Source organism: Danaus plexippus, assembly GCF_018135715.1.
Source record: "Danaus plexippus chromosome 9 unlocalized genomic scaffold, MEX_DaPlex mxdp_24, whole genome shotgun sequence".
Taxonomy (NCBI): domain Eukaryota; kingdom Metazoa; phylum Arthropoda; class Insecta; order Lepidoptera; family Nymphalidae; genus Danaus; species Danaus plexippus.
In genome coordinates, this window is record NW_026869847.1 from 2,910,904 (window position 1) to 2,935,342 (window position 24,439).

Genomic DNA, 24,439 nt, shown 5'->3' on the forward strand with positions numbered 1-24,439 from the left:
TGAGCTATTGCATAGCTTTTATCGCGGGCTTTGAACGTGGCAACCGAAACAAGAAATTTCGTAACTAAAATAAACTTAACACTTAACGTCGAACGTCGTTTCAGTTCGGCAGAGTTCGGCACGGTGTTTGCGTGCGTGTGACTAGACGTATGCATGTAGATTAGCCCATAACTGCTCATAACTGATTCCATCTCTTCTAGAGACAACGCTAGATGAGATAGCTTGGTTTTTACCACGTCCACAAGTGAGTTCGAGCCCGCGACGAACTGAACCCTAACGTGTATATATATATACACATATAGGGTGGTAAAATATAAACTTGCTAAAAAATACGGCATAAATAAAATAAAAGAATTATAATTGTATGATAAAAAACGCTATGCAATGCGGCAGTCCCCGAGAGTCTACCCGCATTTAATTTTTTTATTCATTATGTAGTTGTATATAGCCTTACAAATTGTGTTTACATTAAGGGTCCTCTTTCATAGGTTTAAATCAATTCTAGGGCTTTCAACAATTTTTTAAAAAAGGCCTTCGAAGTTGTCTATTCCTTTTTAATGAAATTTATGATGAAACTGAATCCAGAATCCTATTTTCTATTAAATTTATTTTACTTTTGGATCATCATTACGAAAACGAATAATTACGCTATTTTTAAAAATCATCAACTGTTCTCTGACGTGCTTGGAGATACGCCTTACAGGAATCAATAATTGTATTGCCATTAAAAATAACGAGAGTGGGTGTATGAGGCATGCAATTTGTTTTAATTAATGCTACGGTAAATCAATAAAAGACAGTAATTTCTAATAATTAACGAGCATTTACTTCAAAATATTCATATTAATTACACAATAATGCCCTAGATCTGTGATAATCGAAACATAGGTTCTAAGATAAAAAATTAAATATCTTTTCCTATAACCCTGACGACATAATATTATATGACGTTCAACTACAAAAATTATAAGTAACCGAGCGTTGCGTAAGTTTTAACAAATGGAACGTCACTCTCGCAGCAATTCCTGAAAGGGAGAAAAATACATCAATAATAACATAACATATTAGTATATAATTAAGTGAATGATTCATATTATATTCTAAAATATAATGGAAAATTACTATTAAGTGCACTTTGAACTCTCGTCGATTCATTTACTCTTCATTGTGATAATGTTTTTGGTTAGTTACGAGTGTATACTATATTGTGAATATTACTATCTGCTTTTAATATAACACTTAGGTTTTTTTTTTAATAAATAATAGTAGACAATTAATATGTGTGTGTCTTTTTTACATTAATTTTATTAGAGTTCAACTTAAAAACAAAGTAAAATAGATTGTGAGAAAGAATATAAAAGATTGTGAAAAAATATAAAAAGTAGAAATAGCATAACAAAATTTTTCTAAATTTCAAAATGTATTATAATATTTTGTTATAATGATATGAAGCTCATTTTTGATTTTATTTTTTTTGTTTTTAAAACATCACAAACAACAATAAAAAAATATACAATAATTAATTTAGACGGTAGGATTAGTAATAAATAGCCTATAAAAAATTACTTTACTTCCAAAGTTGCAATGGACGGATGTCCCTCAAAGACAAACAGTCTTCCTCAGAGACAGTTGCCTTTATCTGGTATTGGTTTCTAGGTATATGTATGAAAATTGTTTAAGAGGTAACGTTCTCTATTACTATCAGTATTTTTAAATATAACGTTTCTTTATGAGTATAACCAAAATCTGGCGAGGTAGCTGTCATTTGCACTAACGTTTGAATACCTTTTCCACTTCAAACAAGACTATTTTAATATATTCTTGAACAAATTTTAATCGTACTCGTACGTTGCTTAGTAAATATGCTCTTCTGCTTTATGTGTAGGCATCATATATTTTTTTTGTCAATATTATTTCTTGTCTATTTCTCACTAAAAAGCTCTTATATTTTTGGTGAATTCCTATACAAAATTCTTTTGCTAAATATGATCTCCGTGCCATTCTTTATGCACAAACATTTTGTTTCAGTCCATGAGCCGTCAATTATTATTTATCATCATCAAAGCCAACACATATATTAGTTGTTATTAATTGTTTAATTCTTTTATATTATGTAAAGAATTGAAAATTTTCTTTAAACAGGAAGAATACTTTTTTTTTATTCAAATAATGTTCAGTCATGTTATTAGTTGCCTTGTAGTAGTTATTTCGTAGTCTGAGTCCTCATACGCTTATCGAAGTTTTTCTACGTTGAAAGGTAAACCCCGTTTTGGCCTATTTCATTATGTTCTTGTTCGTTTATTTTTCATTGTTTGATTTAAGTTTTCACTCTTTATTATAAACTGGCAATGTTGCCGTTAAGTTGGTATTGGGTCCCGCGTGTCAACTTTAGCCAATGAAATATATTAAATAACGCCTTAAAAAATCTTGCAATTTAAAAAAAAAAGCTTTATTTTTTTAATATGATAATATGACATATTCATTAAATAACCTTTTTGTTCGTTCAGTGTAAAGTTTGTTCGGGAAGAAATGTTGTTAGACACTTTCGCCTCACTCATGGAATGTTCGTTTTAATGTTTGCACGCGGTTTCTATGGTTTGTTTCTGTATCTTTTTTGGAGTGGAAAAGAGTATTATTTTTATTAGATTTTCTTCAATAAAGCATCACTTCACCTTAAGACTTTGTTTTTTCAATCTATGTTCGTATTCGAACACTTATGTTTTTAAAAAGACATACGGTTTTGTAAAGTGAGTATATTTTTTTCCACTCTTTGAGTTCTATCGTTTACATTAAACCGTACGAAAATCTATTTCATTCTTTTATATAAAAAATGCCACACCTTCCAACCTTACTATTTTCTCTTTCGAAGAATTGAATATGTTTTTTTCATATATGTATAAAAAGTTCAACAACGATGAGACTTGTAGGTACATGCTCATAAGTAAAAAATAATATAAATATGTATTCTACATAAAAAATGAAAATGTTATATGAAAATATTATATCCACAGTAATATATATATATATTACTGGGGATATAATATTTTCATGGCACCTAAAATATATATATAAAAAAAGAAAAAAATACAGAAATTTAACTTTTTGATATTATTATTTATAAAACACGATGTGAACACAAAACAGAGGGAAAATTAAATAAATTAAATATCTTGGGTTTTATTTAATTCGTTAATTCAATAAGAAACAAATAAAAACTTCTCAAAATTCATATCGAGACAGATACTTGTATAGCATATTATACGATTTTAAAAACTACGTTATCTCAGATACATTATTTTATACATGTGCAAAGAAAAAAAAACGCTTTGAACAAAAAATATACTCTACTTAAAAAAGCGCAGTGGTGTATAACCTAATCTATCTTGTGTACTTACTCGTCCTCCCAGGGACAAATGTCGTTCCGCTGCTTGCGTTCACTGACTGCGCTTTTATCGCATTTAACAATGTCGGATTCGGATACCGACGACAGTTCGTCACTATGAGCAAATTTCACCACATTGGAATCTGACCCCTTCGGATACGTCGAGACCCTCTGCACCGGAAGCACTTTGTCGACCGCGTCCTCGTCCACGCCGACATCCTCGCACACAGCGAGCGGCGCGACCGCGACCCGTCGCTCGACTTGCGCTTCCGCAGGCGCGGCTGCCATCACCGGCGACTCGGAAGCGTCTCTTATTGACTCCGTTGCAGACGCCTCAACTGATTTTGAAACACCGGTGACTTCGCTATCGGACCGACTCAGGGCGACATTTCGGGTAGGTTCTTCTTCCTTGCTGAAAGACGACGCCTTAACAAGTGTTGGAATCGTCTCGGGAACTCCCTGCGGTATCGGTATACGCACAAATATTTCGTTTTCAGCAGACAGCACTTGCTCGTCTTTCGAATTATCCCGCGATTGAATTTTAGAGTTCCGACTTGAACCTATCGTCGATTCCGAGCGGGTTTCGTCACACGAGTCAATCGACTCGGCGGCGAGCGACGCTTCGAAAGACGCTGTTCTCACTTCCACTTTCAAAACATTAGTCCTCGTGTCAACAACTTCCGTCGCAGTATCCACCGTTGGACATCTGTCTGTGAACGCGAGCGAGTGTTCTGTGGGCGTAGCGTCCGCCGACGCAAAAACTGAAGAAGGTTCCTCGGAGTGAGCGATCGAGCGCCTGTCGTCGGGAGAACCTGTTCTGGTTGGTGATTCGGCGGATTCGTCATCCGGTGCAGAGCTAACGCTGATAGTGGGGGTGGGATGGTGAGGTGGGACGGGCGCGTGTATTGGTTGTGACGCCGGCTGGTGGGCCCGCGTGTGACGCGGTGAATGTGGCGGCGACGACAATGGCGCGAGGTGGCGCGGCTCTACAGCGGATAAGCGGCGGAGAGGCGGCGGGGCGCCTCGTAGTCCACCATCCAGCGTGCTCTGCTGAGGGAGTCGCCGTCGTTCGCTCGTCGCCAACGCAGCGCTCACATCCGACGACGAACTGCCCGAGTCAGCGGTGGAGTCCTGCCTTCGCCTCGCCCCGTATCCACTATCCCGAGTAGAATTCTCCCAGGGGAGGACGTCTGCCGTGTCGTCGTCCAAGGGATCCCTAAAATTATTTAGTTAATGATGAAATTTCATATAAGTATCAGCTGAGATGAAGATAAATATATATAATAAGTTTATCCGACCTGAACGGGATATCACAGAGGTTAGACTGTGAGTGGCTGTGCGGGGGCGGTTCGGGAGCTCGAGGTGGTTGGGCGGCGCAGACGGCTAGCTCATGCGCAGAACCCGATAACGAACGATCAGAGCCGCGTCTCCTAGTCAGTGCTCCACTACCGCTACTGCCACTCGTAGATCCCGGCTTTTTCTTTACTTGACCTCCAAAATTGAAAAATCTGAAATTAATTAATTAATCAATTAAATTGCAAATAAAATATTTTAAAGTAAACATTATCTCGAAAAATAATCATATTCTGTATTATATTGTAGTCTTAATTTTTTAAGTTTTCCTAAATTCGCAAAAGGTGCGGTGTTGAATAGATTTAGTGCGTATTTTATTTTTTTTTTCAAGATTTTTCATAAAAAGTCTTTAATTTTAGACTTACTTAGCTTTCTTTTGATGTACATTTCTACCCTCAGCCAACAGCCGTTGGAAGTGATCCGATCTAATGAATCGTGGATAGCAATCCTTTTTCAATAGCAATCCGTAAACATGATCGGCCGCGTGATCCAGAGCGTATCGCGATCCACTGCGGATACCTTCCGTAACACGATCCGCCGTCGCTCCATCGATATTGATTTCGCAGGGCGCGCCTGGCTTTAAAAACTCCCTGAAAATATACTGTTTTAAGAGATATGATTGGATTGATTTGATTTTTTTTTTTGCGTATTATTGACATAAATTACAATCGTAAACAATACCTCTGTATAGATAATTGCTTTTTAAGTCTACATTTTTCACTTTAGAGATTTATTCATCGAAACAAAGTTAATACGACCTTCGCCTCCTTCAAGTGTACTTAATTCTTGACCTTCTATCTAATACTAATTACTTAAACAAAAAAGCTACATTGCGTATCAATACGAGTATACTATGCTAAAAAACAGTAGTAGCCTTATATCAAGAAATGTTTGGGGAGAACACATTCAGAACATCGAAAAAAGTTTTTTTAATTAATTTATTGCAATGATATCAATAGCATTGTTTTCGATAAAATATAATAGTTTCATGTTGTAGCCAGATGCGTCGCGAGAGTGTGTAGCTGCCTACTAAATATCCCTCGTGTAAAGAGACCAACGTAAACCTAGTACTCACTCATATATTTCTTCAAGCTTCTTAGGTATTTGCTTAGTACTACTTCTTCTAAGGTCCATAACAGCTAACCAAAATCGAATATTTTCGTGAGAATATTCTTTTCTAAGGAAACTCGTAAACTCCTGAAGACCAGTAGGGTCTGATACTAATTCCTCTATAGAAACAGCCCAACGCTGAACACGTTTCTCGCTCGGTACTTCAACACTGGTGAAGAATCGTCAAAAATAATTTTAATGTTTTAAAAACTGAATTTAATGTTACTTCATCTGTGGATCTACAAAATACACGGTACATACATGGGACTGTTGATTTGCCAAAAGAGAGTGTCATCCGTAATCCAAGGATTCGAGGGCTGAGGCTGTGTGAGCCAGGGATCATAGGCGGCGAAGGTCTCCGAATAAGCCATTAGAGCTTCGAGGGCAATTGAGGTCTTCACACGCGTACGATCCAGGCTAGCCTTTAAGTGTTCAATCTGAAAATAATTGAACGAAAATATGTTTTATGTTTAAAACATCATTTTTTGTTTATTTATTTGTTACTTTATGGACCACTTCCGTGAGACCGGCAATATTTTTACAGCACGTTATATTTTCGTATAAAGTCTTCACCTCTCTCGTGATCTGCTGTATGGTTCTCTTCTTAGGTTTGGTCGGGTGTCGAGCGCGAACTGGCACCGGACAGGATTCTAGCGCCGTGAGCGTCCCCGGCGGCGGTCGAGCCACACGCCAGTACGCTCTCTCCTGACTATCGCTTACTATCTTGTCACCTTTTTTGCGCTCTTTGGCCAACCGGACCTGGATTACAAAAAAGTATATATATATATATATATATATATATATATATATATATATATATATATATATATATATATATACTTACATATACATAACAATCAAGAAATTTGTGTTTGGTTGCAACTTTTTTAACAGTAATATAATAAGGAGTCTTGAATACAAACGTATACAGAAATCATTTAGGGGCATAATTTTCTCTGCGTACCTGTTCTTCCGCTTGCATAGTAATAAAGTCCCATTTAGCAGCAAGGTTCTTCTTGAGGTTCGCGAGCGCTTCCTGCTCATACTCCTCCAGGCCGTGACGCTGTTTATTGCGTAATGTGCGTTTCACGAGGTAGATTGCGTACTCGACGTTATCGGGCCCCAGGGCTGGGGCGCCCGACCCAGCTCCGGCCACCCGGGGACCTTGCCACGGCCAGTAGTATGGGCTCTGTGGATCAAAACGTCTGCTGTCATATGTGGTAATATTACGAAGTAGCCTATTTTCCTATCATGCTTTATCCTAGTAATAGGATATTTGTCATGTATGTATATCATTTTTCGATTTCGATTCGGTAACTTTATAAAATTCAATTCAATTATTTCTCATATATTAGTGTACAGCTTTATTCAGGATAATTACTGTAATTTTACATTATGGAATATAATACGTTAAATATATAGTCCTTTTTTTTTCATTAGTTATATTTAGCGAGAAACTCTTTTTAGATCAACAATATTTATAAATAATCTGAAAGTATGTAAACAGTGTGTATTTGGTATAAGGCGAGAGCTGAAAATTTTCAAGAATATGCACAGGTCAGATCGGTGAGGGAATGAATAATAAAAATAGATCGTGCATTTCTAAGTGCTGTTTTACGTCTTATGTGGGATGATTATTCTATACACTTACTTGAAATCTAAAAAGAGAATTGTCATCCTTTAATGCAAGGACTTTTGAATCGCTGACAGGAAAGAGGTAACCATATTGACAGAGCTGATTTGCTAAAATCAATCCTTCCGCTGAAAAGGAATAAACATTTTATTCACAGCTATATACTGGCGTCGTATTCAACTAAAACGTCCGCAGGCCACAGGTTGGTAGAAAAGTATGATTAGGTGGAAATGTGTAAGCAAAGGAAAAGATAAAATGTCAAAAACAATGAGATATGTTTATACTTACAGTTGTTAGAATCGTCTACGTTAAACCGCTCCATAATCCATTCGATAACGTCTGACGCTGAAACAAAAACAAACCTTATATTAATTTATATCAAGCTTTCATTGTAATAGTTTATTAAATTTTTCGATTCTTAGGACCACAGATCGATACCAAATTTGGTTCAATTCCGATTTATAGCGAGTACTCGTAAAAGGATTTTCTTTATTTTTACTACTAATGATATTAATTTGAGCTCAGGCAAGTTATGGTTTTTACACAAACTGTCGCTGTTTGTTAAATAACTATAATTGTTAAATGAAATAGATATATAGATTAAAGCTAATGTTAAATTTTAAGCTAAGATTGCAAATTGGTGCAAAATATTGATACGGTCAAAATCTGCGAGGTGACTGTAGTCTGTATGCAAGAATTTAGTCTGCGTTTAATTAAGAAAGTTTATACATACAATACTATACTTATACAGATTCAAAAATAGCTTATTTCAGTAGCCATATTTGCCACTAAGTCTTATTTAAAGAGATTCATCCTTTTGAATGTATCTTTAAGCGAAAAAAAAACTATTATGAAAAATAAAAGGATTAATAGAATTTTAATAGTAACCAAGTTATAGGAAATATTGACATAGTTTTTTTTTCAAATTATTTAATGTATATGACTAAGGTTCATTTGGAACACAATAGGTAAAATTGTAAACTTGTATTTACTTAATATTTAAATGAAACTGATATTTTTTGGATTACTACGCGTATTTTATTATTTACAAAAAATCACATTCGTCTGCCCATCATCGCGGTTGCTGCAAAGCAACCGAAACGTCGGTAGTATGTAGTTGTTTTGTTTTTAATAATAAAATTCGCATACTCGCGAAAGTCTTAGATTTCATTACTTAGTTAATATGATTAACAATTTTTTACATTATTTTAAAAACTTACCCGCAAACGCAGAAGGTACGTAGGTCAGAAAAAGTTTTTGACTTCGAACTGGTACACCCGTGTCCGGATCTTGCATTTCTTTAATCAAGCTTTCCATCTGTTAAGGTAAACATTACATCAAAATTTTGAGGTAATAATAATAATACTATTATTGCAATAATTTATTATTTGCTAAAAATACTCTACCTTCTCTCGTAACTATATTGATATCAAGAATTGTTTTATAAATGACAGTATTTTCGTTTTGCTTTCGTTTAGTTCGCTAGGTTGCTTTGTCATAACGTATGTTTCTGTCTTGAATCATTAATAAATGATTTGGAGCATTAATTTATCTGTTTTATGAATGACAAACGTGGATACTTGCGGTATTTTAGCAAACGATGAACTCATTTTCTGAATGATTTAAAAGAAAATAATTAAAAATTCAACCATATCAGACAAATGACTAATGACATCTGTTTTAACAGAAAGTTCTTCAATTTGCTTTTATAAATGCACATGGCATTAGTCTTTATTAAATTTAATATCTTGACATCTAGCTGAATGTGCGAAGCTACCTAACGCCCGCGACAGTCTGATATGAGATTTTAAAGCAAAGGTTTTATATTAAATCAAAAGTATTAATAACAACATCAATTATTGTATTGCACTCGCTTTTAAAAACTATGCACATCAATCAATATTCCTACACGTCACTAAAACTCGTTAAAAACTAATGATAACTTATTTAACACAAACCTTAAAGCACATTATGTACATCATTTGAAATTCCAGTAATTAATTATAATTAAGTAAGTATACTTATTCAATTATAGATAATTTGAACTTTATCCCAACTTAGATTCATTTATGTTTTTGTTTTCTCAATAAAAATAAAATCATTGACCGAGTTTTCATAAGCTTTATTTAAATGACGTAATTAAAAAAAAATGAACAAATGTAACCCGTGAGCAAACGTCCTCTTGTAGTGAAAAGAAAGTTAAAATGTCGTCATATACTCTTCCCGGTACTTATCTTTGCCAGGCGGAGTGGAGGGTCTCAGAAAAAGGGTCAACTCGTGAGAGGCTCTCCAGTCAATACCTTTTTCATCATGAAGACAATAATGCAACGTTATCTATAAATCCCAAAAGAGCCCTCACTTAGTGTCAAAAAGTTTGCTGAATGCGGCTTCGTAAAATTATAAAATGAGTAGGCGTTGGTAGTTTTAATTGTTACATTTTCCAACTCTCCGGAACTATTGTTTAATTTTTCAGCTCAGTTTTTAAAATGATTTGATAAATTTGTTTGTTGCTTTGAAATCTTATTGAATATATTATTTCACTGTACATTTGTCGAATTTAAACTTTTAGCCAATATATACGGAGTAAAGTTGTGAAAACCACAACAAGACGTACAAATTGTATAATATCTGTCACGTTTTTTTATGTTTAAATTTAGGCTGGTAAATCACTACTTGGTGTAGAAATAAATTATTTTACTAGCATCGTCATTTTGCGCAATAATTTAGTCGGTGTAATATATGAAATAGCAGGTAACATAATAATTCGCAACATAGTAGGCCAAGTACATCTTTTTCCATTTTTTTTTCAAAACTATACTTCTATATCGTACGTTTAAAGTAGTTCTATGTGCTTTGTATTTGTTTAATATTCAAGTTAAAGAAATTAAAAATTTAATGTAAACCACAAATCAAGTTGGCAAAGTTAAAGAGAATAGGACAAATTTCAATACGGAAAGCTTGTCTCTGTCCCGAAAAGCGGTTGATATGGAGTATCCTATTAGTTATCTGTCTTTGTTCAAACTAACGCATCAAACACTTGTATTTAGCGATAATAGTGATGTTATTTTTAACTAATTTGATAACCTGAAGAATTATCCCACTCTCCTTAAATATATAAAATAATTTCTAAAAATTAATAGATGTTTTATGTTTTTTATATTTCAGTTTCTTTTTAATCTTTATGTATATGTTTGGAACGTACGGTAAGAATTTAAGTAATTTTACAGGCATATCAAATATTACTGCAGACGGCCTTGATATATAAATCTTGATGATGATCCATCACAAAAAACCGTTCGTAATTGAAATTCACTTTAGATAGTATAAAGTTTTTCTTGTGTTGTGCAGCCGACGATTATGATAAAAGAGTTCTGCTCTAAGACTGTTATTATACTCTAAGAAATAAAAAATCTTTAGAATATCCGGTGTATATTATAGCATCTGAAAAAAGATGAACGATGCAAAACATAAACGTTTTCTGTCCAGACCCAGCAAAATAAAAAAAAAACAATAAAAATATCACTGATATACTAAAAATATTTTTGAAGGGTGAGCAACCATACGATTTTTGAATTAGACTCACTTACAAAGGAATTACATAGGCCTGTGATGAAATGAAGAGGCCAAGATTGATCGAACTTAACCTGCATATGATCATGTAATAATTCGTATTATAATGTTATGTAAGGAAGGACATAATAAATATTAAAAATATAGAGTTTACATAAAGATTTGAAGATTCCATGGAGGATGAAAAAATACTCGTAGTATTTCTGAATATATATAATTATCTTCTGCTGTCACTAAAATGGTTATAGGCTTATATTCTAAATGAACAAAGGGAATTATGGTTAAAAATTATAAAATATTCAGATATTAATATCATAGACGTTGAGACTATCGGATTACAATGTTCATTCAAGCATAGAATCATTTGAGTTTCCTTCCCCATTGCTTCAAATAAAATATATATTAAAGTAACACCTAAGAACATAATAAATTCTTTGTTTGCGCAGTACACCGTTATAACGAATTTAGGGATCGATATCTACGCGCAGAAGAGTGGCCGATTCATTCTCTTCTACAACCCTAAACCAAGAAAATCAGACGATAATTTTACAAGACTTGAAAATATATAATAACGAATTTCTATATGTATGAAATAATCTTTTCACTGATGATTAAAATCTTTTGAGTCATCCGAAGTTACTGAAAAAAGTTATAAGCTATCTTGGCTTTGCAATTAATGTATTAAAAATAGGTTGTATTGTTTATCAATTCATACTGAGCTGTTAGGTAGGTAATTGGATCATTTATGCCTTTCTAACTCTTCTATTTTGAATTTAGATGTGTGAATTCGTGAACGAATTGGACGCTGATTCGCCCCCGGGGACGCAAGGCTAAGGCGGTGACGTCACAGATCAATACTCGGATTCGAGCCAACGAAGCGAACCTCATTACTTCATTGCTCAAGATTATTTGTTTTGAATCACCTTAACTTTGTAGACATTGTATGTATAAAACCTACATAGAACAAGTATAGATAGATTATAATTAAAAGGCTTTTAAAATTTGGTAACGTTTTTCGAGTCGCAATGACAATGTTTAAGAGATTTTTTTTTTAATTACCGACCAGCATTGTTTTTAAAATGTCTTTTATATTAAAATAATGGTTTATTATATAACATGGCAACATTAAGAGATTAGTTTTACAGAAAAAAAAGTTAATCAATAACATAATCAGTGTTTTGTGTACAATGTGTGTTCATTGTACTCATTGTTGTGTCTCGGCTCGGGACACAACAAAGGTTGCTCGGGGCTGATCACAATAGCAATAACGGTGTAACGGAGGGTAATAAAAGATGTCGGGAATAATTACCTACCTTTATTCTTTATCAACCGAATCACTTTCTATGCATTTCTCATCAAGATATTCGTAATAAGAAAATGTTGGAGACTTAAAATTTTTAAGTAAAGCTTACGGATGGTACAATATTGAATATAAAATTATTAATGCGTGTTAGTAGCGTTAAGCTGTAAATGTTTTTTAAATGATCCTCGTCCCAGTAAATAAAAAAAAACATACCGTAATAAGTAGGTTGTAGTTGTGTGTGTTACTTAGATTATCTCCGTTCCCATATTAACAGCATAACAATGAGAGAAATTAAAAAACTTTTCCAAGAGCTAGTTAAACATACTTAATATATTCATACCTACGTCGATATTTTTTTCCTTTATTTCCTACAGCAAATGTGGATTTTGGATGTCATTTTCTACTTTAAAATAATAATGTTTTTTGTGCGTAAATAGACATTGCGTAATCGTTTTCAAATGAATCAGTTATTAAATTACCATTACATTATATGCTTGCACATAGTTCTGATGACGTCATCCACCGACTAACAGAGGAAATCCACATTTTTATTCATTATAGCATACATCTTATGACAAAATTCTAGCCTTTGACTTATGTACCATATACGAACAATGCCTTATATAAAGTTAAATTCTAAATTCCTGGAGTATGCAAGTTGATATATTTTTTATAGTTTGCATTATTACCGGTCATAGCAGTTGGCTATAAACATTCCAAATACTATATATAACATATGATTTTACAACGAAAACTGTCATTTATAAAAAAAATAAGTACTAGCGAATTTCGGTACACCAGACGCAGATACTCGTAGGTGTTTTTTCGGAAGTTGTACGATTATTAAACAAAATTAAGAAACAATTTACTCAGTTGTTTTTTTTTTTATACCATATTTTGGAATAAAATATATTAAAAGCATCCTGATAGAATACTATTGGAGATTACCGTATACTAATCGGAGTTTTTTAAAACATATCGCACGAAGAGATATCAGAGCGTTTAAACGCAGAAGCTCTTCATTGAGATGTTCTTACCTTATCGAATGCGAGGGGTCTGTGCCTCGGCACATCCGCGGGTTCCATGGCGAGCGCGGTGAGCAGGGGCAGTGGGCGCGGCTGGCCGCGCGCTATCCTACCTCCATGGGAGTCTGTCGCGGGGGCCGCATGCCGCTCGCGCCCACGCTGCGCCCCCGACACCTTCGGAGAGCAGATCATCCATTAATGTTACCATGGCCATGATTACTGGCCATGAACCCTTCCGGTGACGTTGTCAAAGCCATTGGGGCTAACAGCTACAGTCAAGTCGAAAAAAAAATTGGCCATGCTGCGACTTCATAAGCTCAAGCATCTGATACTTTTTTATAGCCTTACAATTCATTGAATAAAATAAATCTCTACTTCTTTTTTATGCATAAAAATAAATTATATTGGTTTCAAAAGTCAATTGATAGGGTTTGAATGTAAAGTGTTTATTGAATTAGAAAAGGTAAAAACGTTGGAATCGTTCGTAACACTCAAAATTTTTATCTGTATGAATGAATTATCAAACATGAATATATCGAGCGGGAACATATTTTTAGACACGGCTTGATCGAACGCGACGTGAAATAGGCGACAGTCGTTTTTTTATATAAATTATTCAAAGCAAACCATTTCTGCTTTCTAGCACAGCACGATAGGCGACTATTTAAAGCAGCTCTGTAGAAAGATAATGAACCTATATATTAATATGCAAAAAATAAAATGTATGATAGATAGAACTTTCATTAATTTTTTACGCAATTAATTAAATTAAACTTAAGACGATTAGATTTTATATAAATTTAATCTCGATCGGCGATAGATTTAACATAAGGTATATAACTATCTGTTAATTTAATACTTAGAAAGTTATGACGACTACTGTTATAGTCAAATATCATAATACTATTTTTCTGTACACATTGAATTTATAATTCCATAATCTCTTATTTTAAGAAAACATTTTGAACATTACCAGAAAATGCACAAGCAAATATTCATAATAATAGAAACGAAAATTTGCTAAAATTATTTTTGTAAAATAGAATTATTCTAATGGGCATCCTCGCGTTGGAAACAATCCTGGAACGTGGACCTCAAATACGTTTAAACACGCTAACACATTGCGCGTGGATTAGGGGCCATTTCGTCTCGGATATTGTTGTTCAAATGAGCAATCGTTGTCGATTTATTACAGCAAACAGGAATCTTCATGAGCACAGCCATAGCTGTGGAAGATAAAACGGGGTTTTTGTTCCTGTGACAATTTAACCGTGTATTGATAGAAATTTACAGTTTCTTCCGATACAATTATATTCACACATCTTGGGTACAATTATATTTCAATATGACAATAGAAGTGTCCTGGACTTGGGTTCGCTAACTAAATCTAAGAAATAAAATGTACCTGTCTCCTAGCGTATTAAAAAAAAATTTTCTTTTTTGGTCTTAACCATCCTGTTTGTGTACTTTTTCCTAACTTATGACATAATCACAGTTTCAGTTAGACGTTGATTAATTTTTAATTACTGTACAAGTATGGAATAACTATAGGAAATGTGATTCTTTGGAAATATTTTTGCTTAGAATCATTCTATTCGTAATTTAGAGCAATATTCCTACACGTATTCTCTTGCCTCTACTGTATTCCACAATTACAAACTAGTTTTTTTTAATAACATATGACATTTTTGTCCATTTGAACAATATAATAAAGAAAGGTCGTATGTTATTCTCTTAATAATTACGTCATTGAAGTGTTTACATCGGTTAAGATTTTTACATTAAATCTAATTAATATGCCGCTCTGCAACTAGCACCATGACCATAGTAGCGTAATGGCACCACGTAATGGACCGGGGCTATAAAGATTCTATATTCGTAATACTTGGAGCGTATTCGGCGTAAACTACATACACATTCTTGTGGCCCTTAAACCGGCTGTTGTGAGTTGTAAGTAAAAAATATTATTGCTTTCAGACTAACGATCAAACTCACTTTAATAGTCAATCATCTCATTTTATTCTTATTATAATTTCTATTAATTTTATTGAATACGTGATAGTGTTAATAACAAAATTAAATTTAATTAAATATTTGTATAAGTTATATCGTTCCAAAAAATATTTATACCTTGTAATAATAAAAAAATATTGTTCTTTTGTATGAGACCTGGAGATGATGGCAGTTTAAAAACATATATGTGCATGCGAGATGAAAAGTAACGAAAAAAGTTTTCACGAAAGAGTATCAATCAATAAATAAATATTTCTCAATGCAATTATTAATTACATAAATCTAATTATTACTAAGCTCATACTACATAAATTCTTATATTTAATTTTAAAATTTTGAGCAAAACTAGAGCTCAGAGTAAAAAACCTAAAACGTCTTTATCACAAATAAAACAAAAAAGTCTACCTTTCCATGGGACGATTTTGTGTTATATATTCTATATTTTATATTCACGAAATATAACAAAACCAAAAACGAAAACACTTCACTGATACGAATATTTTTTTAACCGATATTTGTATATTAAAAGAAACAGCATATTTTACGTATTTGTTTATGAAGTTAACCGATGTTTATGATCGGCGCTAAACGTGTTTCCAAACAGTCAGTGCACAGCTCTAGCTACTCCGAAACTATCAATCGTCGGCTCTTCCACGGTCTGTATGCTCTTAGCACGAGTCTGTACCGTCACTCTATACGAAGCGTTCCCCGTTTCACATTTAATAACCTACATTATTATAAAGTGCGGATATTTATGAATGGAACTGTTAATTCTCCGTATTCAGTGTGACGATAAAAACTTGTCGTACCTTAACATATAGTGGTAATGATGCGATAGAAAGCGGAAGAGTATAATAAATATTTACTTGCAGTGACGTTAAATGCTATAAAATTTATTGTTAAGAATTAATCTCTTCCTGATCTAAATTGCTGGTGCGAAAAAAATTTATTATATATCTATATATAGCTTGCCAGTTTATGTAAATAACTGTGGACAGTAATGATGGTTTGAAATTCATTGGTGTAGTGGTAATATGTTAAATAGAGTAAAAAAATATTTTTGTTATCATTGAAGTAAAGATCATATAAAAAAAAAATCAATCAATTGCTTTAAACTCACCCTAGTCGACTGGAGATGGTACATGTATCATTATATTTATATACCTTTATCGCTTTCGTTAGAGCAAGCTTATAGTGGGGACGCGATCTCTTTGACGGACGGTCTAAATGTACATACGTAATGTTAAAAACATCTGCGCACACACTTACTATCACGATTATCACTATCAATACCTTGATAAGCCATGCCGATGAGTTTACGAATTCATCTACCGATGTCATTTGACGTATCTTTCCCTGTAAACAATAGCCGCTGTAATTCCAGTACCATATAGAAAGTGACAAATTAAAAAACACACAAGGAATGTACAATGATTACTATTATTGAATTTAATTTAAAGATAAAAAATTTAATTTAAATATCAATAATTTATTCTTATAAATGTATGTAAATATTTATATAAAGAAAAATCACTAACCTCAACCACTCAGGACGTATAAAACATAGTGACTCATATATATTGCGTTTCTGAATAACTTAGTATTGGTATTCGAACTATTTCATCAAATATTATATAATCCACTAAAAGTTTATTATTAAAGTGTTTTAATTAAATATTTCAGCTAACGACAGCCGTAGATCGGCTCACAATGTGTTCTGATAAAAGATAAGAGCACGCTTAAAATCTCTTCTCTTGACGTAAATTTAAGAGTCGTGAGGAAATTGGGGGCTTAAGCACCTTAAGATAATTGAGATAAGTGGATTCTAAGCACTAGAGGCACTCCGGGGATTTTGAATGACCTCGCTGTAGTGCATATATAATGAATGACTGATAAGGACTGAAACGGTATAGTTACAACTATAACAGATTTGCAAGTAGAATACTATTATTGTATAGCCAATTTAAACATGAGTAGATAATAATAGGAAGTCACGATTCTTTACTTTACCTCAATTACCTTATTACGGACCAGTATGTATATTATTAGTAAATACACAAAGAGTATATCTGATCATAACTAATATTTTTTCCTGAGTATGTTTTTTAAGCCTATCCAATCAATTTATTTATAAAAAACTAAATTTAAAAGTTCCTCAATCCAATTTAAATTTAATCCTTGGATATTATCAAAGATTTCCAGACAGAGTATTTAAATTTAAGGACTCTCCCCTGAATGAATTTTACGAAATTATTACAATGGCACATATAAACATAATATTCTCTTTTTTATAATTAGTAGGTAAAGGTTTATGAATTCTACCACACGTCTTAATTAAACTTTAAGCATCCCTTTTTATGCAGAAAATATGCCTTCAAAGAAGTCTTTCTCAGTTATTCTACATCTAGAACGGACCATTTTCTCGTCGGTACTTGAAATCTAAAATTCCATTACTCGGAGTAACCCACGCGATGCGCCTTCATTAATTTTCTAACCTTAGGATGGCACCGATGTGTTTTTTATCGAATTCTATTTAAATAAAACCCAGGCGTAACTTTACAAAATTCCATTTAAATAAGGGCATTCTGGACTTATTATAATTAATATATATATTTTACCTTGTACTACTTTTTTCGAGGATTTCATTTGAGTGGAATATGGAATTGGGCATAGGAAGAAAGGAACAAATTGTGCTTAAATTAATATTAGCTATTTACCTATGTAACGTGATTTTTTACAAACTACAACAAATTCTAGTATATCTTTATTTCTAATGGGAACTTTGTGAAATTTCAGTATAAACTAGTGCCTACTTGTCTATGTTATTACAAATTATCACTAGTTAAGAAGTTTTTGATCAAAAGAGCAAGACTTTCAAGTATCCAAAAAAAATAATATAGAGTATAATTTTAGGTGAATCTTGTACGTGAAGCTTATTAATACATTGTTTATTAATAATTTATGTCATATTTCTAAAATTATAAAAAAAAAATAGTCAAAAGTTTGTGCCTGATTTGTGACTTTGGATCGAATGAAAATATATATATATATATATATATATATTTATAACACCTTTAATTACTGTCTATGTGAAGAAAGAGCAAAGTGTATTTTTTTAAACAGAAAGGACATTAATTCTTTGGGCGTTCACGTGTATATGCCATTTACGTTTTTAAATCGATTTTTTAAAGTTAATTTAATAATTAGTTAAATGTAAATTCTAATGGATAATCTACAGTCGTAAATATAACTTTCTATATTTCTTTCTGCCACTCTAACAACCATTAAGGCGAACGTATGTCAAAAATTAAGCAGGAAATTTAATTAAAATCACTTATCTATAGACACAAATACATTGAATAATTTGCATATGAGAACATAATATATAAGTAAGGTGGACTAACCATAAAGATAATATTTACTTTTATTCATTCATTATTTATTGATTTTTTAGTGTTCAATAAATAGCATAGAATTTTTTTTATTTCTATATTAAATTTATGTGATTATTGTCGTTTTTTTTTTTTAAATATAAACAGAGTTAAATTGGCTAACTCAAAAGGGAAAAAATAATTTTTGAACAGGGCAAATCATATATGTTTATCGTATATAAGCTTATATTAAGGAGCGAATAATATTCGTTTAGTTTCAGCGTAAATTATATAGGAATGATTTTCACGTAATTTTAACATTAATAATATTTATAAATAAATTCGTGTCAAATCTAGAGAATAGTTAATATTATAACCAAGATATATCAAGAATATCTTGTATAGCCATCCCTTAAAGCGAGACGGAGAGCTAACGTATGATTTTTTTCTCCCACTATGGTCTCATCTAAATAAAGACCAAGAAAAATTAAAGTTAAGCTTTTTTGAATCTTATTAACTTATGAAAAGATATCATATTAAAAACTACGAAGATTCCTCATGTAGAGTAAGTATAGTTTGTTTTCTTTGATTATAAGGCAAAGTACCTATTTTTGCTAGTATTCGTTATAGCTGATAAAGTATTTTTATAAAAATATATCACTGTCTCCGTCTATCCATGCATAATTCGTTCATGTCATTTATAAGAATGTGGGAATTATATCTCCATTAAATGTTAAATTGATGAAAAGTTTTGCATAATTGAAAATAATTGACCAAAATGAGGTTCTTTTAATACTTCAAAAAATATGAATAGTTCATACACGTACATACCAACAGTGTACGTCTATTAGATAAGGCCTAAAGCCAAACGTGATGACTTTCTTGCAACACACTACATTTATATAAAATATTCTATGCACTAAGGTTGCGTTGGTAAACAAAAAAAATAAGTATTCAAGTATTTACAAACAACGATAGTATCGGTAGTGTATATTCAGAAATAAATCCATTCACCGTCGCGTGGGCGATATTTAGCGCTGCATTCCTATCGTGACGGTTTCCAAATACTTACTAGCGGTTTATTTAATTGTCTTTGTAATATATAACGTTTATTTTATACATAATATGTTTTATATAAAATAATAATAGTACGAACGAAACAATGTAGTACTAACACATCTATTAAGATAGAATAAAAATAATTTTCATTGAAAATAATAAAATTTTATTTATTAAAGAGAGCAATGTGACAAACGTTCCTAGTTATTGTATTACGAGTTACAAACAAAATTTATTCAAAATGATGAGATCTAAGATTTTCGCGAGTATTCATTTAAATAATACTAGTTTTATTCAAAATGAGTTCATTCTTTTTCGTCGAAATGAGCACACATGCTAACAGACATTTAAGCATTTTTACCGTAGTAATGTTTCCAAGACAAATATAGCATCCTTTTAATAAAAAAATACAAACTCAAGGTTATATACTAATTGAAGTCATATCACGAATATAGGTGAAAAAATAAAGATTTTTTTATAATATAATGCAAGTGTATGAAGAGATTTTTTTAATCTGTACCAACGAAGCGTGATGATAACTGAACCGTATTTATAATGTTCCCAGTCGATTAAATGCTTTCTCGTTTGATGATTGAGTTAACGCGTAATTTTTGTTCTGTTTTATGTATATGCTATGAAATGAGTTCCAAATTATTTTTTATCCTATAAAAATTCAGTACTTCCCACAAAATGTTGGTATGTTTGTGTATGTTAATTACTTCAAAACTACACAATCGATTGCCTCAGTGTTGAAAAACCCACAAACTAATTTCTTTCCGAGTATTTTGCTCAACCATCAGGAAAAATATAGGGAAAACCAGTTGTTAATAATTTAGAACATTTCGATATTCATAAAGAATTCTATAAAAATCGTAAACCTTTCAAAGTTCAAATAGTAAATCTACTGCTGCACGAAGGAATCCTTTGGATCTATTTTTTTTTATGCTACAAAATAAAATTAGGTCATGTTCAAAAATGTTAATTCAATAAATAATGACATGTTATACATTTCCGAACGTAGTTATTTTCTATTTGTTAATTTAATATTTTTTATTTTAATATTTATTTAAAAAATATATAATTTCAGATAATAAAAATATTTAGAAATCCTTAGGACCTTCTTAAATAAATTTGGATGCATCAATTATATGCATAATACGAAAAAATATATCGTGAAAGTTTTTCGAACCAAAATAAAGAAAATATATAAAATTTTAATATGTGTTAAATTATTATCATCCCTACCTTCATCAAATAATATCAGCTCACGCAGTATTCTACCAATCCTAACGTCACGTCTGAAGTACAACACATTTCTAAATTGTTGAACCCAATTAGTATCCTTCGAATTGACCTTTATTGACCATTGCATTACTGGAGTCAATGCGTTGTACACTATAGTTGTACTGTACAGTTATATGAATAGAGAGGAAAATTTAGTTACCAAAAATATTTAAACTCGCTACTTGAATACGCAGATTTCATAATAAAGTTTACAAAAACAAGTTGTTAAGACATCCAGTGTTCGGTATTTCGTACGTTTTCACTTTGGCCACTTTTAAATAAACTTGTTTATGGGACAAGAAAATGTAAAATGTATTTAACTAAAGAGAATTATCAATGAGAACGATAAATTATTTAAAATAGTGTATTAAAATAGTATATCTATGATTAAATAAAGTGTATACTCCCATAATCTTATGTAAATATCCAGTAGTATAGAACTAGAAAGGTGCCAAAACAGGCCACAACATTTCCACAGCGACACGATTTCAAACAAGATATAAAATACTTTAGAAAATTTAAATCCATATTTATATCAAAAATAATGTTTTTTTATTCCATAAATATGTATAGAAGAGGTGAAAATAGATATATTTGTATATTATAAATGATAAAACAAAAATTAGTAGTATTATCAAAGCTTAAAGGTTCGGAGAGTTATCAAGGATGCGTACAAGGTTTTATTAGAAATGCCAAGCTTTCAACGAGAGCTGAAACTGCTGGGGGAGGTCTGGGGCGCATGTCCGCGTTGGAAACTCTTAGACTTATTCGAAAACGTCCTTTGTTATGCCCCCACGGTTTCTATTGCAATTGATTGTTAACGAAGTTCTTTATTGTAGCCAAGCAATTTTGTTCGCGAACAAGTTTTATGCTTCTTTAAAACAACTCGCTATAAAAATATCTTTTATTTTCGTTAATACCTTGAGTAAATATATATTTTTTGATTAAACTATAAATATTCTTGAAAAATGTATAAACAATGAATAATTTATATGAAAGGAAAAGTGAATGTACAACGGTAGGGTAAACAAACTTTTATAAACGAAACTCTCGCTTTCTGTTTCACTTGAATCGCAATGACCTTTGTTAGAGGTCAGACAAGGGGCTTAGGTTCGTCATTAATATTCAGTACATAAACTATATTAAATGATGCCCAGGGTTACGAGTAATGATACATATTTACATAAAATTAAAATATTCACATCTTACACAAAATCTAAATGAAAAGGATTTACATTATGCGGTACCCAAATTATCAGTAAATCTGATGCCCCCGTGATACGAGTTGAAGAAGCCAGAGCGCCTATTATGTAACACTTCTCCAAAACGACTCCGTCGAGCCGATCACGGGGAGCTATTTGTTTTCTCAAGTGAATTAATGAAGCGGTAGCAACTGTCTGCTTCTATATAATAATAATATATCGAATGACTAACCAATAGAGCATGAGAGCAGTCGAGAGTGGAACACACGGTGATTACTATCACTCCGTCGAACACCAGTACAGTTCAAATCCGTCCGTGATGCTGCGAAACATACGGGGTGAGGATTGTTGGGCTACGGGAAGGGAACAGGATACTTTACCTTATAGCGAGATGGGCGTGGGGTGTCGGGAGTCGCGGTGGACGGTCAGTTAGCGCGGCGCGCGGCCATGGCGCGAGCGGCGGCGGCGTCTCGCGCACTGCCGGCGACCACACGCTCCGGTACGCCGCTCGGGACCGGGCCCGCGCACGCGCCCAGCCCTCGGATTGATCACGGTCTCGATTGCGATGAAATTTATGATACGTCGGTGATCTACTATCGACAATACGGATATACACCGTATAGGAAATTTTATTATAACTTTATTATACTAAAGCAATACGATACACAAATATCGGCACAGTAACTATGATCAGAGGAACGAACTATTCGATAATATAAAATACTCGTAACATAGCATGACTCTAACGAAAATATTTATAAGCACGAATATAAACAGCGTATCTTACGGCTATTAAAAGTTACTACTGTCTTATCCTTGACTAGGTGGTATTGATTTCTTTGTTACGTTATTTATTCATCTAAAATCCAGTCCGATTACCTTTTTAAAGAATACAGAATAAAAAATTTAACGCCCTTTGATATTTCGTTTATGTTTCAGTCGATGGATGAGCATTGAATTAAATATGACAAAGAAATTTAAAAAAAAATCTTGTTTACGCAGCTAATGATCGGTAGCATTTGTTTAGATTAAATTCATTGAATACCTTCATAAATTTCTTGTAGACTGTTCAATGTGCCCTATAGTAAAACTTTGTTAAATTAGGTAGGTACCTGTTATCTATATAGCTAGTTAGTCAGATTTATGTTTGTGAATTTTAACACCATATACTTTATATTTTTTATAACACAGTAAGATACATTTCTAATCATTAAAAGCTTGAGTTATAACTAAATAACTAAAATCGTAAGTCATAAATACTAATTCCTGTATGACGTTGTAAGAAAGTAAATTTTCGTGTATACATTTTCTTGGATTATTATAAGTCTCAGGCCAGGTAACACTGACAGCACGCGATCTAGCCATTTTGCAAATCAACTAAACTATTTGGTCGATAGTCCATAAAGTCGCGCGACTTTTACAATTTGCTAGTTACCAAGTTTTATTTATGATTACAGTATGCGAAATCACGCAATATTCCCTTGCATGTCTTTTTATTATTTAAACACACCTATGAAAGTATACAATTTTATTATTGTAGTTAATATTTCAGTATAGTTTTCATTTTGTCTATATTTTCCTAGGTTGGAATCATTTATAAATTTTAAGCTTTTATTAGTTATTAGTACAAAATTCTGTTTGTTTTTTTTAAATATTGTAATGTCCTTTAAAGATGTCAATAAGTGAGTTAATGCCGACCGCTAATGGAAAGCCCCAACATTTTATTTATTTTAAAATCTTTTTTATAGAATTTTGTATGAAATTATTTATAGTAGCCTACCCAGTTTGAAAATAGAAGAAAGAATATTCAAGTTGTTTTCTTATTAAAAATAGGAATTTTATAAAAAAAATAGGTAGGTACTTACTATGCTCATATAAACCGATATACATACTATTTCATAAAATTTAACAAACTGTTTCGAAAAGCAAGAAAAATTGACACAACCATTTTTTATATGAAATATAGACTTTAATCAATGTATGAAACCTTAATCTGCGTTTTTTTTTATTAATATATCATAGAACACATAATAACATTGGAAAAAAAGGACTTTTAACGTCTTTTCCTTCTCCGTGGGTTATTTTTTAACGACAATAATTAGTTTCAAAATAGGTACCTACTGACGAGTTTGAT

General features: G+C 32.3%; 1 protein-coding gene across 6 annotated transcripts; it reads right to left on the reverse strand.

The window, feature by feature from the left end:
- Positions 1–803: 803 nt before the first annotated feature.
- On the reverse strand, positions 804–22,827 carry LOC116767225 (regulator of G-protein signaling 9). Of its 6 annotated transcripts, XM_032657453.2 has the most exons (14): positions 16,928–17,202; positions 16,683–16,745; positions 13,389–13,550; positions 8,699–8,795; positions 7,767–7,823; positions 7,497–7,606; positions 6,810–7,034; positions 6,419–6,604; positions 6,107–6,282; positions 5,811–6,014; positions 5,101–5,325; positions 4,681–4,890; positions 3,396–4,598; positions 804–1,025 (listed from the first exon to the last, which is right to left on the reverse strand). In XM_032657453.2, exons 2-14 carry the CDS (start codon positions 16,728–16,730, stop codon positions 965–967), a joined length of 2,964 nt encoding a protein of 987 aa, XP_032513344.2. In that variant the 5' UTR covers positions 16,731–16,745; positions 16,928–17,202; the 3' UTR covers positions 804–964. The 6 variants fall into 6 exon arrangements, with proteins under 6 accessions (XP_032513344.2, XP_032513346.2, XP_032513345.2 ...); XM_032657455.2 differs by lacking the exons at positions 16,683–16,745; positions 16,928–17,202 and adding an exon at positions 22,686–22,827; XM_032657454.2 differs by lacking the exons at positions 16,683–16,745; positions 16,928–17,202 and adding an exon at positions 22,538–22,786.
- Positions 22,828–24,439: the final 1,612 nt, after the last annotated feature.

Bases quoted from the DNA above. Each gene is read 5' to 3' on its own strand.
- LOC116767225 (XM_032657453.2), bottom strand. From the start codon at position 16,730: ATGACATCGGTAGATGAATTCGTAAACTCATCGGCATGGCTTATCAAG. The intron at 7,607-7,766 runs GTAAGTATAAAC...ATTCCTTTTCAG, and splicing joins CGTAGACGATTCTAACAACT to CGGAAGGATTGATTTTAGCA. The intron at 7,035-7,496 runs GTAAGTGTATAG...TTTGATCCACAG, and splicing joins ATTCTCTTTTTAGATTTCAA to AGCCCATACTACTGGCCGTG.